Raw genomic sequence first — 17,744 nt, forward strand, 5'->3', positions numbered from 1 at the left:
TGATTTACAACATACTTTTCAGGCACAGGAGTAATGATATTCTCCCAAAACATCAAAGAGATTAAGAAAGCTCTCAGCAGAGACCAAAAAGAGTAGCAAAAAAATGCCAAAAATTAATAAGACTTTTTATTTGGCTAGGAAAGAAGTTTGTAGATGTGGTGGACCTTCTAAGGGCATTGTGTGAGTAGATGTTGGTGACATCCTGAGTGTTTTATCAGGACTACTAACATATTTTCTTCCCTGGACTTGGAAGATACAGCTCATCTCATATGCAGGCAAACTGTTCTTGCAGTTCTGTTGTTTTTTTTCTTTAGATGATCATTTTGGTATCTCACCATTAATTTGCCAAGCTCATTTAGTACTGTACTGAGGCAAGGCTATTTTGCATATTAGTCTTCACTCTGCATCTTTAAGAAGGATGTTGGAATTAAGCCCCTGATGCCAGGGGTAGATGCTCTGCTCTCTGTCATGAATGATCAACCTGGGTACATGGTAAAGCGCAGCCACTTGTTTGTGGAGTAGGCTGAAAGAAGTTTTGCCAACAGAGATATTTGAGTTGTTTGGAATTGCATTTATTCTTAAAAGATAATTAGTGTTGTCTTCTTTTTTATGCAACTAAAATCTATGGAAAGAGAATCATATCACACCCCTGTTTCAGCTGTAATTACTGTGGAAGGGTTAGAAGTCCCTGCATGTTCATAGGTTTTGTGTGGTGTCTGTTCATAAAAGCAGTAATGCCTCTCTCAGAAGCTACAGACCAGACCTCCTGAGCATCCCTTCAGTGCACCCTTGTTAATAATTAAAAATAAATAAGAAATGGGATAGAGTGCATGAAATAAAGACTACCTGAGGTTTCACTGAAATAGTTAGCCAGACTTGTGAGTAAAAAGAAACCTAAAAGATTGTTGACCAAGCTGCTGTGAGTGCTTTACATATTTTTATAAAACTATAGGCTGTGTATTCTTCTTCCATGAAATGCTAATTTTGTGTGCAAATTCATGGCTTTGGAGAGATGAACACTCATACGTTCAAACAGTGAGTAAAGGCCAATGTACTGAAGACCGATCCATTAAGAACTGTTAAATGCAATGATGCCACCTCAGGGTGTTTCTGGACCACAACTTCCCAGACTTGGAAAGAATTCATGCTTGGCTGGTTTCCCTTCCTTCTTTCATGACAATTATTGATGCTGAATTTTCATCCCAATGCTCACCCTTGAACAAACATCTCCTCCTTTTCAAATGAGACATCCCCCAACATATTTCTCTTCCTTCCCAAATAGATGGGGATTTGGAAACAAATGCAGGAGAAATCACAGAACAATAAATGAAGGAAAGTGACATCAAGTTGTGACAGAAAAAGTTACTGTGTACTAGGAAACATTTCTTCACAGAAAGGCTTGTCAGGCACTGTAACAGGCAAGTAATTGACTCTCCATTCCTGGAGGTATTTAAAGGATTTGTAGATGTGGCATGTGGGCACGTGGTTTAGTAGTGGACTTGGCAATGCTATATTTACAGTTGAATTCAATGATTTTAAGGGTGTTTTCCTACCAAAATGATTTCATGATTCTATAAAAAATTGAGATGAATGAGAAGAATAGCATAGAGTGCTCTCCATAGCAATGACCACTTGTGGAGCAAGAACTCCGGTCTGACTCAACACGTCTGCTTTCAAGGTGTAGTTGTAAAGCCTTACCAAAGTAAGTTTTGCTTTCCTCAGGAATGGCAATACTTTGTTATTCCAAAAATATGGTTCTAGTGGAACAGGGTCAATAAGCACTTCTCATGGTCTGCAACAGGCATGGCAAAATTAAAGCAAAAAATCAAAATTGCGCTGTGAATCCCAATTGCTTTTGGCAACAGCTAACTATGCAGCAGGAAAACAGGAACTGTTATCGAACAGGAAGTGTCACAAGGAATTTATATGGGATCCATAATTTTGCATGTACAGTTGTGCTTTTTGTGCTCCCACGGTAATTTTTCGGTCTCACTGCTGAAATGCAGATTTGGAGGTCAGAAGCACAGCAGCCGCCAGCTGCCAGAGTACCCCTGTGCTTTACAGACTGCGCTTGGATTCAGGCAGTTTTAGTCAGGGCGGAGAGCCAGGGCACTCAAACACGCACTGGGGTGTCCCGTGTGGGCCGGGGATCGGGGCTGCTCAGCCGCCGGCACATTCACTCTCCCTCCTCCGGATGCGGCCCCAGCCCCCGCGGCTGGCGGCGGCTGCCTCGCTGGGACGGGGCGGGCCGAAACTCGGCGGCGGCTGTCCCGACGGGGTGGGCGGGGAGGGAGGAGGTGCCGAAGGAGGAGCCGGAGGAGCGGGCAGGGCGGCGCTAAGCCGAGCGCCGCGGCTCGGGCCCGCCCCCGCCGTCTGGGGGCGAGGCTCCGCCCCGCTCGCCCGCCCGGCCCGCGGCTGCCGGGAGCGGCTCCATGCGCTCGTGCCGGCAGTGCGCAGCCGCGGCGGAGCCCAGCCGGGAGGAGGAAGCGGCGCGCGGGGAGGGAGGCCGAGGCCGGCGGCGGTGGCGGCTCATGGCTCGGCGGACGGGCGGGCGGCCGAGGCGTGCGGGCCGCTAGCGCTCCCCGAGGCGGCGGGCGAGGGGGCGAGGCGCCGCCGGCCCCTCCTGCGGCGGCGGCAGCTCCGGCTCCGGCTCCGTGTCGGGGGCGCGGCGGTGGCAGCTCCGGCTCCGCGCCGCCTCCCCGCGGGCAGGTGTTATGGCCCCTTGGGGGAGCGCAGAGGGCTCCCCGGCTTGGAGGTCAGCGCAACTCCTGCTCCTCGTCGTCTCCTGCTGCGGTAGGTACCGGGCAGTGACGCCGCCCGTCCGCCGCCGGCTCGCGGGCCGGGAGGCGGCCGCGGGGGAGGGGGAACAAAGCGGCTTTTCTCCCGGCCGGCCGGCCGCGGCGGGGTCCCTGGAGCCGCTCAGGACCGCCGGCACGGCCGGCTGCTGACCCCGTACTTCCCTTCTCTGCCCCCAGCCCCGTCTCCTCCTTCGAACTCGACTGCTCCAAAATACGCTCCGGGGGTTTTTGTTTGTTTTGTTTGGGGTTTTTTGTGTGTTGTTAATTTATTTAATTATTTATTATTTGTGGGGATGGACGGAAATCTCCTCTGGGAAGTCCTTTAAACTGCGGCCGGGATTCTGGGATTTGGCCCAGCTGCCCTGGGCTTGCTCTCCCGCAGATGTGCGGTGCCGGGAACTCCGGAGTTGGCGCGGGGCCGCACAAACAAGCCAGCCCCAAATCCTCTGAGTCACGAGTAATCGCTGCCTGTGGATAATAGGGATGGGTGCTTGGGAGATGTTCCACGTCCGGCCGGGGCGGACGAGGCCTGGTGTCGGGGGCAGGGCGGCCCCTCCGGGCCGCGGAGTCGGGGGCTGGCACTGGTGATGAGTTTGTGACACATCAGCACAGGCCCGCGAGACCTTCCAGGGACCTTTGCTTCTGCTCAGCCTATCCGCAGTTCATACCCGAAGAGGATTTCATTCCTGGATATAAACCCATCTTTAAAGCAGAACTGCTAATGAAAAATATTAGTATAAATGTACTGAGGTTGGTTTTTACAGTGTAAAGGTGGCCCAGTAACACATGACGGATCAAAAACACAGATGCTTGACAAAGAGAGTCGTCTCATGTTTTCTCAGGGAGTTGTGTTTGTTTTATGAAGTGGAGCATAGGTTGTGTCCATGGGCCTCCAGCAGGAGAAGCAGCCTTTGGCACAGAGCTGGGCATGTGCCTTGCCCTGAGGAGGACAGCAGCAAGGGCCCTGCTTCAGCAGTTCCTGAAGTGGATGCCTTTGCCCTAAACAAACGATTGAACATCAGAAATTGGAATCTCTTTCACTGTTAAAAAAGCAAGCTTGTATTTGGAACGTCAAGATATTTCAGATTTGCCTTTGCAAAGTGTTATGTCCAGGACATGCCTGTGCTGTAAAAATCAGTCCAAACTCTAAAAATGTAGATGTACTACATAATCTTGTAGGATTGTTTCCCATTTCATATTTACATGAGCAGAAGAGTAAGGAAGGTTTCTTCAGACAGAGCTACAGCTATGCCAGTACCTGTAACCAAATAGATAAACTGGTAAAGTTTAATTTTTGAGTGGGTATATTTGCATGAACAAAGTGGGGTACTGACTAGTCTTAAATGCATATTAAGTAAAGCAAAAGAATTTCATGTCAAAAGGTAAACTACAAACACAACTGAAAGGGAGTTAGCTAATGGTGGAGGAGGAAGTGGTAGCAAAAATCTCAAGTTTCGATATATTAAGCTGTTCTTCTGTTTGCATACTTAATGTACTTAAAAAATTAATTCCTGTGAAAAGATTTTTTAACAAACTCAGTGTTCTGGTTTTATTATATTCATCACAGAATTGAAATTAAAAGTCAAAATTATAAGTGTGATATTCCTCATCAGCCTGACCTAAGTAAAAAGTTTCGAACTGTGATACTGTAACTTAGGTGTTAGTCAGCATTTCCCTTACAAAAACTTAAATCACAAACATAATCTTTGGTTAGAGAAAAACCAGCCAAATTAAATTTTTTCTGGATAACGCTATTCACAGACCTTTAATCAAGACTTTTGAAAGTTCAGCCAAGCAGGCTTCATAAGTTTCTTCTGCCTTGCTAAGAAACACATCACCATCCATTAGTGCCCCTGCCAGGAAGGAGAAGGTGCTTCTGGTTTTGATCAGCATACTGTGTCACTTCATCCTCATGAGGAATTAGTTTCTCTTAACAGGTTTTGTTTAAAATGTCCTAAATTCTTCACTGCTCAAAGGAAAGGAGCTTTAACGTCCCTAGGCTATAGTATCTGAAACAAAAGCAAGCATTTATTGTGTAGCTTTCTCTAGCTTTCACTTTTATTTCAGCCATTTATTTATTTTGAGAGAAAAAAGTGAGACTGGGAGCTATGTCCTATTAAGCTTTTTGACTTCCTGTACAACTGCTTTTTGCTCTTCGAAACTGATTTAGTATTGACATGAATTTGATCCAGACTGCTGTCAGCATAGCTCTGGACTGTAATGTTGATGCTGAGCAGAGCCTTGCAGGTATCATTATGTTAAGGCTTTGAATGCAGTAGGCAGTACCCAAGGTAAATTCATGCCTGGGAAAGCAATGGTGCATCACTTCAGTTGCCTTCCATTATGTAGTTGCACAGCTAAAATGTCTAGAATTTTCTGCTAATTAAAATACTAAATTCACCAAGGTTGTTATGTGGGCATTGAGCTCTCCAGAGAATGTTTCTGTTTCCCTGTAGTTGGTGAATTTTTCAAACCTTCTTTCTGATGATGACTGTAATTATAAAAATTTGAGAAGGAGGAATACTGATGAGTGAAATATTGGAATAGCACTGACTAACAAGAATTACAGCTTGTTAGGGCATTGGGCAACAGTATTTTTTTGGTTTATATTTCCTGCCTTCCTGTTGGCCTTGAGAGTTTTATATCCAAGAAGTAATTGATTTTATGTGTCTCTATATAATCCTGGCCTAGCTTTTACTGGGACAAATATTAAGGCATTTCTGCTTATCTCAAAGGCCATAACAGTTATCTGAGTTTAAAATAGAACCATATGTTGTGCAAGTAATTATTTTAGGGGAAAAAGTACTGCTTTAGAAATCAGTCCTGTTCTTGAGGGAAGTATTTTTCAAACCAAAGTTCCATGATTGATCAGCTGTAAATTAAGTAAATCTTGGAATCATAGAATCATGTAGGTTAGAATAGACCTTCAAGATCATAGAATCCAACTGCAAATCCAGCACTGCCAAGTCCATCACTAAACCACGTCCCTGAATGACACATCTACATGTGTTTGAAGTCCCTCCAGGCATGCTCATCTTATTTCTTTTTTTTGCTGTAACACGAGCTTCAGTTAGAGAATTGAATTTGTAATGTTACCACTTTGTTTGATTTTTATTTAATTCTTGACAGGATGGTGGTTCATATCTGATTGTACTGTGATGGGGCACTTTCAGGACCAGTTTGTGAGGGATTGGTGTTCAGAGCAGAGGCTGAGTTATGAAAACTCTCTTAGCTGGTATAGTGCAGAAGTTAGGACATGCCTTCCTTTGGAATTGAGTCTGGAAACATGGATATTTGGCTTCTTCAGCTTTCTGGAAATTCAAACTTTATATAGTCTTGACTATATTTGTCACCCAGATATATTAATTTGAATTTCTGTCACACTGAGCAGAAGACTACGGGCAATTTCTATAAAGTTTTGTACAGTTGGTAGCAGTCAGTGCAGCGGTACAGTAGATGAATCTCCCTGCTTCTGACTTCCAGGTGTGAATGTTAGTCAAAAAAATATTTACAGTAGTAGGACAGGGACACTAAAAGAGTTCCAAGGTAGAAATGGCATCAGAGAAGGTCAGTCTTAATTATCCTTATCTCTAGGTTGGTCTTTGGTTTGGTGGGTTCCCTTGGAAGCACTAATGACTGAACATTAGTAGAGATCATAAAGGAATTATTCCCCAAAATTGTGATTGAAACAATGTTTTATGTTAGACTACTGAGACTACAGTGCTACTGATATTATTTTACCCTGTTTAAGAAAAACACCTATATCAGCTTTAAAACATTTAATTTTGGATTAGAACCATTCCAGGTTTCTGTACTACAGATGTTGCTGAAAGGGATAACTATACTGTGTATATAACTCATACTTCATTTGGTTCTTAGGGAAGACCAAATTCTTCTTAGGAAGAAGTAGAATTGTCATAAAAGTTCACTTGTCAGGACCCAAACTTTACTTGCGTGTCAGTTTGTTAATGATGGTGTGAATGAGGAAGAATAAATAGTTTTTTGAGTTCATTCACCTTGTTTGAAATAACAGCCTGAATCATGTAAGCAATTAAAGTCTGCCAGCCAGTTTATTCAATTTTCTAAAGAAGTTGAACTCTAAAGCCAGAACAGACTGTCCTAAAGGAATCACTTGACTTAATAAATTATTATATCTTAAACTCTTGACTTTCAGTCTTTAGTGATATTTTGTGATATACTGAACAGATATTTTGCTAAGCTGTAAATCTTATTATTGGCAAAACCACTGCATTTAATTTATTAGAACAGTTTTGTAGGCTTTTAAGAGAACATGTCCTAATTTTAACACTGTAGAAATTTATGTTGTCTAATAAGTTAATCATATGTCAACTTGTTCAAGTATGTACACATTCAACTGACTGTTCAGAGCCAATATTGCATCTATAGTCAAAATGTCTGTGAGGTCATGTGGATAATATTTAAAGCAACTTTCAATCAAGAGGAGAAAAAACCCCCATATCCTAAACAACTTCATAGCAAAAAGTTTGAAAATTGAATATAAGGTAGTCGGTGTAATTGTTATTATGCAGTAAATGAGAATACTGTCAGCCAGAGAAAGAGCAGAGGTGTACTTGTAACCAGAATCATGACAGAAGCCATCTGACTCCATTCCTGTCATCAGAGCAGAGCATGTAATGAGGATGGCTTTTTCATCTGTTCTGTCACTGCTAGGAGAGGAAGAGCTCTACTGCATTGGTGTTGGAAGGACCCTACAGGTGAACTTATTTGATTCATTTACTTCAGTCACTGCTGTTTTAATATCAAATAGATGTAAATTGTGTCAGTATTATTTTCAACTAAGCACTAAATATTTATTGTTTTGTACTTGGTCTGGCTAAAACTTAAAATTATTATCAGTGTTGTGATTTGTTAGCAGATCTCAAATTTTTAAACTTTGTGCCTTTGGTATATTAGGTACGTTCCTTCACACAAAATATACCTTTGACCAAATTCTTCAAGTTTCCCAAGGTGTAGACATTATTTCCATACTTACTAAGTATAATTCACTAATTTCCTTACAGGTTTTTGAAAAATTCATGGGTACTGTTTGTACTGTGTAAATAGTGTGGTTTTGTTTACTTAGATGTCTCTGCATTTTCTAGTTTTAGTGTTCCATTTATACTGTCCCAGATAGTTAATGATTATGTTAAAATACTGGAACAGCTGAGATATCTAGCTAGGCAGTAATTGAGAGAGTGTGATTTGTTGACACCCTGGGATGTTTTTAGCTTGTATGCATTTCAGAATTACTAGCTGTGGTGTTTTTGCAGTGCCAGTTATTACTTGAGGTGTTTGTTGGTTGACAAAATTGAGCCTCCATAGTTTACGTGGTTTTAAGAAAACACTGAGTACCAGTGCATTGGGTACTAAAAAATTTGGTTGTAGATTTGAGTTCCTGTGTTTATCCCCTCAGTAGAAATAAATGCTCAGACTGGTTTATAGGAGGCTGTATGATACCATACTCTGAAGTATTGCAAAGTATTTGTGTTGTTCTGTGTTACTTTTTTGTTCCCTATAGTTGATTTTTTGATGCAGTTGTTACTTCACTGATGATTCATTATGCAAAGCTTTACAATTACTTTGAAATATACGCTATTGATTCTTGTGAGTATCTAAGTTAAAACTACTGAATTCAGCATAATTGGCAGATCAGTGCAAACGCTTCAAAAACGCCCTAAGTTGTGGTTTGGACTTGTTTCTCTGAACAGCTGCTTTAAATTAGGACATACTGTTAACTTTTGATACATTGTAATCATGGTAGTGGTGTCTTCTTATCAAGGCTAGCATATTTAATAGCTATGTACTAGATTTTTTTTTTCCTGCTATTCTATTTGACACTGAATTTTAGGTTATGAGGGAATTTCAGTATATCTTTCTCAGCTATTTAGTGAGGAGCAACTTTTTGTAACCAGTCAGGAAGTTAGCAAGCAAAATTAGAGCCTCCCCAAAATTAAGAAAGCTTACAAGTAGAGCATGTTTCAAAGGGGGGAAGGGAGTCACACAAAACAGTTTGGTTTAGTACCTTGAAGAATCAAGGTGGTCTCTCACTTAAGCATCTTGTGAGTTTTGGTACTTACAGGACTTTCCCAGGTACATTTATTTGGTCACGGAATTTTTTGTTGTGCAAGAAAGCTCAATGTGGTTACACTCAGTAAATCATAGATTCCGCAAAGCAATGAAAGTGAACTCTCCTGGACACTGTTTCTCTGTGAGGGGAAAGTACATTTGAACTATATACATTGAAACTGCATGTTTCACCCATGTGATTGTGTGTGATTCATGACTACCCTTTGCTTAACCTTGCAGGTGTTTCCTCTGCGAAGTGGAAGCCCCTGGGACTGGCTGTGGGTAACCAGAGCAGACATGCAAAGTCAGTTGTAGCCATATAACAGTAGAGTGATCCTCTAACAAGCAGTGTGAGCGCACTTTGGCACGTAGTAAAAGTGTCTGTAATGAAGTTCCTTGTATTTAAAAGTTAAGAAAAAATTAGTCTGCTAGAGAGTCCTGTATCTTGGTTTTATTACTCCAGCTTTGTATGCATGTATTGGGAGATAGAGATAAGTCCCTCTGTAAGTACAGAAGGATTGTGAGAATGTGGAAAAAATAATATTTTCTTCTAATTTATATCTAGTGTTACTAGAAATAATTTTGTTCTAGTCAATAGTGTATCTTGAAAATTTAATGATCCTACTCATTTAAGGAGCTGCTTCTTTAGAAAGAACTTTTCAATAACTGAAGGCAAGCAGTGTACCACAGAAAATTGAAATCTTGTTTGATGTGCCTTGTAGTGAGAAGGCACACACATTCATATGCTCTGACTTCTAGATTTTAGCTGTATAAGAATTTTAATAAGACTTTGCTTAATATCTTTTTTCCTATACTTCACAAAGTGTATTATCATTCAATGAATTAGTATTCTCTGGTAGGGTGTTTTCCTTCCAGAAAATTGTATGGAATAGCTCAAATAAAAGCTTCCATTAGGGATATTGTAGTAACTAGGGCTGAGATAATGAATACATCACATGCAGTAAACAAATCCATATATATGTGCTTCTCTTATCACATAGATTTAAGTGGAGAATTTAACCTTCCCTTTCTTTATTTCCTGCACATAGAGTTCAACAGAGTAATTTTCAAACAAAGATTCATTTTAGAGTCCTAATTAAGGTGGGTTTTTTGTTTGTAATGTTGTTGTATTTACTTATAGTAAATACAACAATATTACAAACAAAGAAAGCACCTTCATTTTACCAAAGAATTGCATTTTTCCATTTGCTGTGTTCTAGATAAGTGCTTAGGGAGAGTGCAGAGGGATTTAACTCAAAATGTGTGTTTAAACAACTTTGAAATATTTGTAGCTGGAGTTGAGAGAAGACATATTTCATTTTTTCCAATTTTTAGTTTTTTAAAGGTATGGAGGAAGAACATATGTCCTTTCCATGATCTAAACATCAGTTAAAGTTACCTGAGAGAGATGTCTACTCCTAAGTCAGGAAGATGAATGACATCAGACACATGACTCTTGATCACAGCAACTTGCAGCTGGAAGCACTGACGGGGATGGATTTGGGTGATTGTATAATTAGCAGAAATAGCTTCCTTGTCAGGGCACCTCCCATTTGTCATGTTTCCTATCTAAAGGTACTGAACAACCAGTCAGTTCCATGGCTAAAGTTCAACTGGTGTCTGTGGTTGGAGAGATTCATGATGACAGAAGAGCTACCTACCTCCCTGTTGTTGCTCATCCAGCTAATGCTGTTTCCAGTGCCTGTTGCCTAGGTGTCGTGTAGTTTGTCTCACTTCAATTCCAGATTTTAAATTGTCTGTTGTGTCTGTCATCTATGCATACAGTAACAAAGCCTCAGTGGATTCACAGTTCTCATGCACATGACAATCCAATATACCACAGCTGAGAGATAATGTTACTAACCTCTTTTTAGGTACTCAATATTAGCTTTCCAGTTTTCCTCATCTGTTGTGGAAATGTGGGATAGTACAGAGGCTGTTTGCCTTTACACTGTAGATGAGTAAGGCCTGAGGGAAAGAACTATACCTTTGTTGTCTTGCCATACTGAGGAGCAGAGTCCACTTTCCCCACTGTCAGTTGGAATTGCAAAGCTTGTGTGTAGAGCTGTAGTGGGCTGATTCTGACTGAGTACCAGGCACCCACAAAAGCCACTCTTTAGCTCCCTTCTTCAACTGGACAGGGTCATAGACCAAACAGACTTGAGTTAGAGATATTAACTGCATTTAACAAAATTAGAGCAGGAAAATGAGAAGTAAAAACAGACCTTAAAACACCATCCCCCACCCTTCCCTCTTTATTAGCTCTGCCTCGTCTCAACCAGTGGCACAGGGAGGCAGGGAATAGGGCTTAGGTCAGTTCATCCCAGTTCATGCCTGCTGCTGCTCAGGGAGAGGAGTCCTCCTTCTGCCTCAGGGTAGGGCTCCTTGCACGAGAGACAGTTCTCCATGAACTTCTCCACTTCTCCACAGGCAATAGTGGGAACTGCTGCATCATGGGCCATTCTTCATTAGGATGCAGTCCTTAAAGAGCTGCCTACTCCAGCCTGGATTCCCCACAGGGTCACAAGTCCTAGCAGGAAACCTTCTCCAGTGTGAGCTTCTCTCTTCATGGGGTTGCAGATCCCTGCCAGGAGCCTGCTCCAGCATGGGCCTCTCATGGTGTCACAGACTCCTCTGAACATCCACCTGCTGCAGTGTGGGTCTCCTCCACCAGTGCAGGTGGATCTCTGCATCCCTGTGCTCCTCCATGGGCTGCAGGGGCACAGCTGCCTCACCACGGGCTGGCTGCACCGTGATCTGCTGAGGAATCTCCCGGCTCTCCTGGACACAGTGGAAGCTTCCAGCAGATCTTGTGGAAAGCCAACTTCTGTAACCAACCCCCTGCTACCAAAACTTGGCCATGTAAACCCAATATAGGTGCTTTCAAGGTTCATGAAGAGTTTTCCTGGAATAAGCTATCCTAATCGTGCAGATTAGTAGGAGCAGCAGTGCAACTGTCCTACACAGTGATGACATCCTTGAAGTCAAATCTGCCCAGAGAGTAACGTTAAAGTCATTGCTGGGGAGTTGAGAGACATCCCTCACTCCTACAGAACAGAAAGTTTTATTGGTGCTTGATAGTGACTTTTTTTGAATTAATATCTTGAAATATTCAGCTGTACATCAGTCTTAACATTTTAAGTAACAGCATGGGAGCCAGGAATATGTATGTGAAAATTAGGTTAATAGGTCTGTGTTTGACTTCCTTTCACTAGTTTTCTGAAACCATCTGTATTTTGAAGCTTTGCAAAGGAGGTCTAGCTGAAGTCTGAGATAGCAGTTTAAGTGTTGGTCATGAAGGAATTCGGCATAAAATATAAAAGCTTTCAGAAATGATTGATGATTAAAATAAAGCTGAGTTTAAGTTTTTAATCTGAAGTCTTACTGACCATACTGCCCACTTGAGAGCCAATAAAGTGCTTAAAGTATCTAATTTGAAATAAACGTGCAGTTTCTCAGGCACGTGTGTTGCTCAGCTAAAATGATCACATCAAACAATTTTTTTGAGGGAGATGAGTTACTGTGGTTGCAAGGTCTGAACTAGCTTTAAACTTGTTTGAATGTGGTGTATAAATTACTGAACATAAGGATCATGGCGTTAGATTCTTACTAAGCAACTCCTTTAAGCCTGTACAGAAATACATTGTACTTTGATGTATTTTTGAAGGGTCCTGATGATACTTAAATTTATTTAGACAGGTAATCAGAGTTTGATTTGCACTTTAGAGTTCCATTGTCCTGGGAGTGCTTTTCTCCCAGATCTGGAAATCTGCTCTTAAACAGGAATGACATGTACTTAAATTAGCAATATACTTCATTATATAAAGGCAGATAAATAGGAATTTGAACATGTAGGCATTATGTCTGACATTGATCTTGTACTTGTCACCATACTGTGTCACATTTTTTGCTATTTTAAAATACAGTGCCTCCCTTTAAAAAGGCTGTAGGAGCAAGTGCTGAATTTTGTTATCAGGTTGGCTTTTAATAGAGTGAAATGTATGTAAAATGAAAGTATTTTTTACCCTTTATTTTACAGCTGAATTAATGCATTGAAACCTCCTCTCCCAGCTACATTTCCTAAAAAGGAAAGCCATAGCTGTTGGAACCTTAGAACTGTTCAGATGCAGAATAAAGTATCACCTGTTGTGGCATTCAAAAAACCCAAAGCATTTGTGACACCTATACAGTGGTGAGGACAAAGGCCAACAGAAATGCCATCTGCGTGGCTGCCTTTAGGCACAGTAAGCCTAACCAGTTACCTTCTGGGGACTGAACCAGCTCAAGTACTTTGAATGAATACACAAATGTCTTGAGAAATCACATTGTCTTGGTGCCCTAACACTGATTATGGCAGATTCCATCTAAAAGTTACCATGTAATGTCAGTGCTGAGCCTCTGAGTACTTCTGTAGATGATCCAGAAAGAAAAGGGGGTAAATAGTCAAGTCGATAACAATCAGAGTGAAGTATGAACAGTGTAAGAATTTGCAAGTATGCTGTCTTCACAACATCTGCTTTATCACAAATAAGCCTTACTCTTCCGTTTTGTAATCTCTATCAACTTGAAATTTCTCCCTAATTTTAGAAAGTTGTATATGTATCTACCATCAATAACAGATAAAGAATTAAAAACTCTGGTACAATGAAATATTCCATGTTTTCTTTATACTTGTTTCCCAGAACTGAACCTCTTCTTGAGATACCCTTTTTGTTTCTCAAAGAGCCAACACACAGCAAAGCCAATGCCCTTAAACTGTGATTTACTATTGTTATTCATTAGACAAAGTTACCAGTAAGGAATTGTAAGGGATGTAATCTGCTTTCATCAATGCAAAAGTGTAACAATTCTTTTCATGTGCATTGAAAACACTCTACATCCAAAAGAATACAACTGCCTGTCAAGTTTGGTAAATGGTATTAACATAAGAAAGTAATGTATTTTTCAGTTAGCTCTTTTTCCAAAGCATTCTTCATCTCTTTCTTCAAAAAAACACTCTTTTTTTTTTCTTTTTTTTTTTTTAGTCTAACACAGGTTGAATGTGTCCCAACAAATGGCTGTTGTTTCTTTCCCTAGCTGGCTGTTAACTTCTCATGTGATCTCTCTTTATAAAGGAGTATGTATGTACCTAGTGGTGACTTGCTGGTACTGAGCTTTCTTCTCAAAAACAGGCTTACTCCAAAAGCATGCTATAAACTTCACTTACATGTGAATTTACTGTGCTCCAAGATGTGACAGAGTTGGTAGCAAACCTTCAGTAAATATTTTTGGTTTGATATATTCTTTGCATAATCTTCTAAAAGCCCTTTACTGTCTAAATAATTAAGATAGACTAATACTGACAGTATTCCTGTAAAGTATGTTGAGCAAGGTAGAAATGAAGCACAAAAAATAAGTAGCTGTTTCATGGTTGTGTGTGCATAGAGTTTGTTACTCCACATTTCTGATCCTGTACTGATTCTGTGCGAGTGAACCAGGGAATCTTGATTTGGTGTAATTTAAGGCAGAGTCAGTGTGGGAAAATACAGGCTTATTAAAGGAATGCGAGGCAACGGGAGCATGACTTAATGATCTGAACTCCTCTGCAGAGAAGTCTCAATTCTCAGTGTAGGAAGATTAGTCTGGCCCTTAGAGGGAAGATAGAGAATGAAGAATTGTCCTATATTATTTAAATGCCAACAGCATCCTTCTGGGAAATACCCAGTTGCTGAGTTTTGTTATGGAAGTGGAAATAGGTTACTTTCAGAGCAGTGTCTGTTGTACTTTATTTAAAACTCCAGCTCTTATCCTTGTCTGGTTTTACAGTTGTTACTAACAACTGATTTCTTCTCATCTGCTTGTTAGAAACACAGTCTATTGTATAGTTCAGCTGTGTTTAAGTGAGTGGATGCAGAGTGCTTTAAGAGTTCTAGTGATGATCTGCTGCTGCCGCTTAAAGAGCTCCTTCAGACCACATACATTTTCTTGGAAGCAGAGGTAGAACTTTATCATGGATTAGTGTATTCTTTGTGGAATTTGTTACACTTAATAACAAATCAACAATGAATCCCTATATGTTGGAATACATATAGAAATATTTTGCCAAACGTAGAAATAGTCCAAAGTGTTTGGAAGTTGTGGGGAGTGTGCAGATATGCACAGCTGAGTGATCCACAGGAAGTGAAGCTTGAATGGATAGTTAAATTGTTGGGTAACAGTGAATATACTCTAATTAAACAACTGAAGTGTCTCTTGCAGGATGAGGTGAACTGGATGGATAAAGGAGCAAGCAGTTATTATGTAACTTGACATTCAGTCGTCTGGTGTTTATCAGAATTCTGCTTGTCAGGGTTATCCACAGAGAGAGTTAATTTTTTTTTTAATATTATCCCATATATTTTAATAAGTTCTTTTTAGGAAGCTGGATTGCAGAAAGAAATGGTTGTTTTAAAATACCCTTAGGAAGTTAATGACTTGTGTAAACAAGTAGTGAGAATGTTTTTTGATCAAGAAAAGCATAGATCTGAACAGCTTGTGTCAAAGAGGTGAGGCGTACTAGGTGTAGGGATAGCATACTGGAAGGTAATTATAAATATGAATGTAAGGGTATGTGGTGATAAGCATTTTGGAAATACCTGTTAGATGGCATTCTCTTCTCCAAGGTGTTCATTCCTCTTAGTGTGTTTAAACCTCACTTCCTATTTGTGCTTTTGTCGTTGGAAGCCTGCCCTAGAGCAAATGTGTGCGTGTTTGTTTGCGTGTGTGTGTGTGTGTGTGTGTGTGTTTGTTATTCCTGGCTGCCTGCTTCCCCCCCGCCCCGAGGAACTGATGGTTTGGTACGGTTTTTCAGAACACTGCAGAATGGTGCTCTTTGGTTTTCCCAGTGCTCATCCCCAGTAGGCAAGTTTCTTTGAGCCTCCTTTCCTAGTTCTGCTGGTGGGATAGGCATGTGGGTGAGCCTGAGAACAGGAGTATTAGAAATGGGCAGCCTCGTGCTGGCCTTGTTGAAGCTGAGGGAGATGATATGGTTCCAAGTATGGCTGTGTTTCAGTGAAAGGAGGAAGCTTATTTCTTTGTCATTCATCTCCATAGGCTTTTCCGTGAAAAAGGGAGAGTGGGCCAATTCACACCTCTGTAAACCTATTTCAGCTATCTGACTCCTGAAAACCTCTTTGCTCTTTTGAATTGCAGTGAAATTGCCTCTAAAACATGATGGTTCAGTGTGCAATGTACCACCATATTTGAGTTAATTTGACTCTGAGATAAACATGTAACATGAATTTTATAGATGTTTCCAGTTCTTTGCAAAGCACTTTGATAGAAATTATGGTTCTGCTGCCCAGGACTACATGGATGTAGTTGACAGACAGATGGGAATATCTGTGCATATTTAAGAAGGAAATCTGGATGTAGTTCAAATTTCATGTTACAGAAAAGAATGAAAGATTCTTGAAGGCTTAGAGCTACTGTAATATAATAAAATTTGGGGGTTTGTGGCCAATAAAATGTGAGACTTTCGCTTACCAACTACTGAGAGTAGGCACAGAAAGTGCCTTTAGGGTCATACAAACAAGCCTTCATTTGTAAGCGGTGGCATCTGTGAGTAATTGTGATCCTTAAGTTTCTGTGACAAATACTTGCTATGTAAAAAGCCAAAACCAGAATCCATATAGCAAATTACTTGTATGTCTACTTTAACACAGTTAGAGATTTTCAGGGGTAATTTGTGAGTCTCAGGAATGTAGTTTGATAATGGAAAATTACGTACTTAAGTGTTTTGAAACAGTCTTTGTTGTGTTCTCTTCAACCAATGTTAGGTATACTATGGCTGTCTTGAGCTTGAGCAGTACTCTACTGAACTGCAGTAGAATACAGCTCAAACTGTCTATCTAGTCAGATGCTTATCTAGCTCTACAGAAAGGATTTTATTTTTCTTTATTTTGCAGTTGTGGAGTCGTACTATCCAACACTCATGTTTGTAGTGACTAATAATAGAAGATTATATTTATCTTTTCTAACTACTGGGAACCCCCATGGCAAGAGGCTGTGGTACCCTACAGTCCTGTGCAATAAGAGAAACAGTATTCTGGCAGCCAGAAGTGCACTTGTTTCTAGTGCGTGTAAAGGTGGTAATGTTAACTGTGCTTATCTTAGAATTACTGTATTGGAAGTGTTTTCACGTACTCTCTCTTGTCTCTGTTACTACCTCCAGGACAATCAATGTAATTCAGGATTTCCAAACGTTTCATGAAAGGGACAAGCCTTTCGCTTTGGTGCTCAGAATTTTGTACTTTTTTCTCAGTGACTTGGGAGAGAGTGGGAAGGTGTAGCGCAATGAGGGGATGGTTGTTAGTACAGGATAGCTGTGTGTCAGTTCTGTTTCACTTGGTTTTACTCTGCTGTTGTTCTGTATTTCTTTAGTCCCAATAGCTTTATCACTTATGAACATTACTCAAAGCTAGTCATTCTTTCCTTTGTGCTTCCCATCACCTGGGTAGTTCTGTCCATGGGAAACACAAAGTCATCATATGTGCTTTCTTTAACCCCACCTATCTCTGCTGTGCTTCCTGTAAAGCACAGTGATTTGATTATGTTTTGGAACATGGTGGGCTGAGATTTCCAGTTTTTACAGAGCAATGAGGGCTGTGGAGCAAGAGTTGTTTTTCTTGTTTGTGCAGTTCCTGACACAATAAAGCTATAATAATGAGAAAAGCTTATTTGTACTGTTACAGGAAAAATAGCCATGCAGTGATATGTTACTCTATCATGAGCCAAGTAAAGAAGACTCCAAATTTATCACAAATATATTTTGAAAATTTATTTCTAAGATACTCTGTGGTGTTTGAAATAAAACAAGTGTACTCATGCTCATGTGTGAGG

General features: G+C 40.7%; 1 protein-coding gene across 1 annotated transcript in view; it reads left to right on the plus strand.

The window, feature by feature from the left end:
• The first annotated feature begins 2,568 nt into the window (after positions 1-2,568).
• Positions 2,569-17,744, plus strand: part of LRP12 (LDL receptor related protein 12) — a 49,110-nt gene continuing 33,934 nt past the window's right edge. The window contains exon 1 of the mRNA XM_058815892.1: positions 2,569-2,793. Coding sequence (XP_058671875.1) covers positions 2,715-2,793 — 79 coding nt within the window. The 5' untranslated portion in view covers positions 2,569-2,714. The remainder of the gene's footprint in view (positions 2,794-17,744) is intronic.

This window comes from Ammospiza caudacuta, chromosome 1, assembly GCF_027887145.1.
Source record: "Ammospiza caudacuta isolate bAmmCau1 chromosome 1, bAmmCau1.pri, whole genome shotgun sequence".
Classification (NCBI taxonomy): Eukaryota; Metazoa; Chordata; class Aves; order Passeriformes; family Passerellidae; genus Ammospiza; species Ammospiza caudacuta.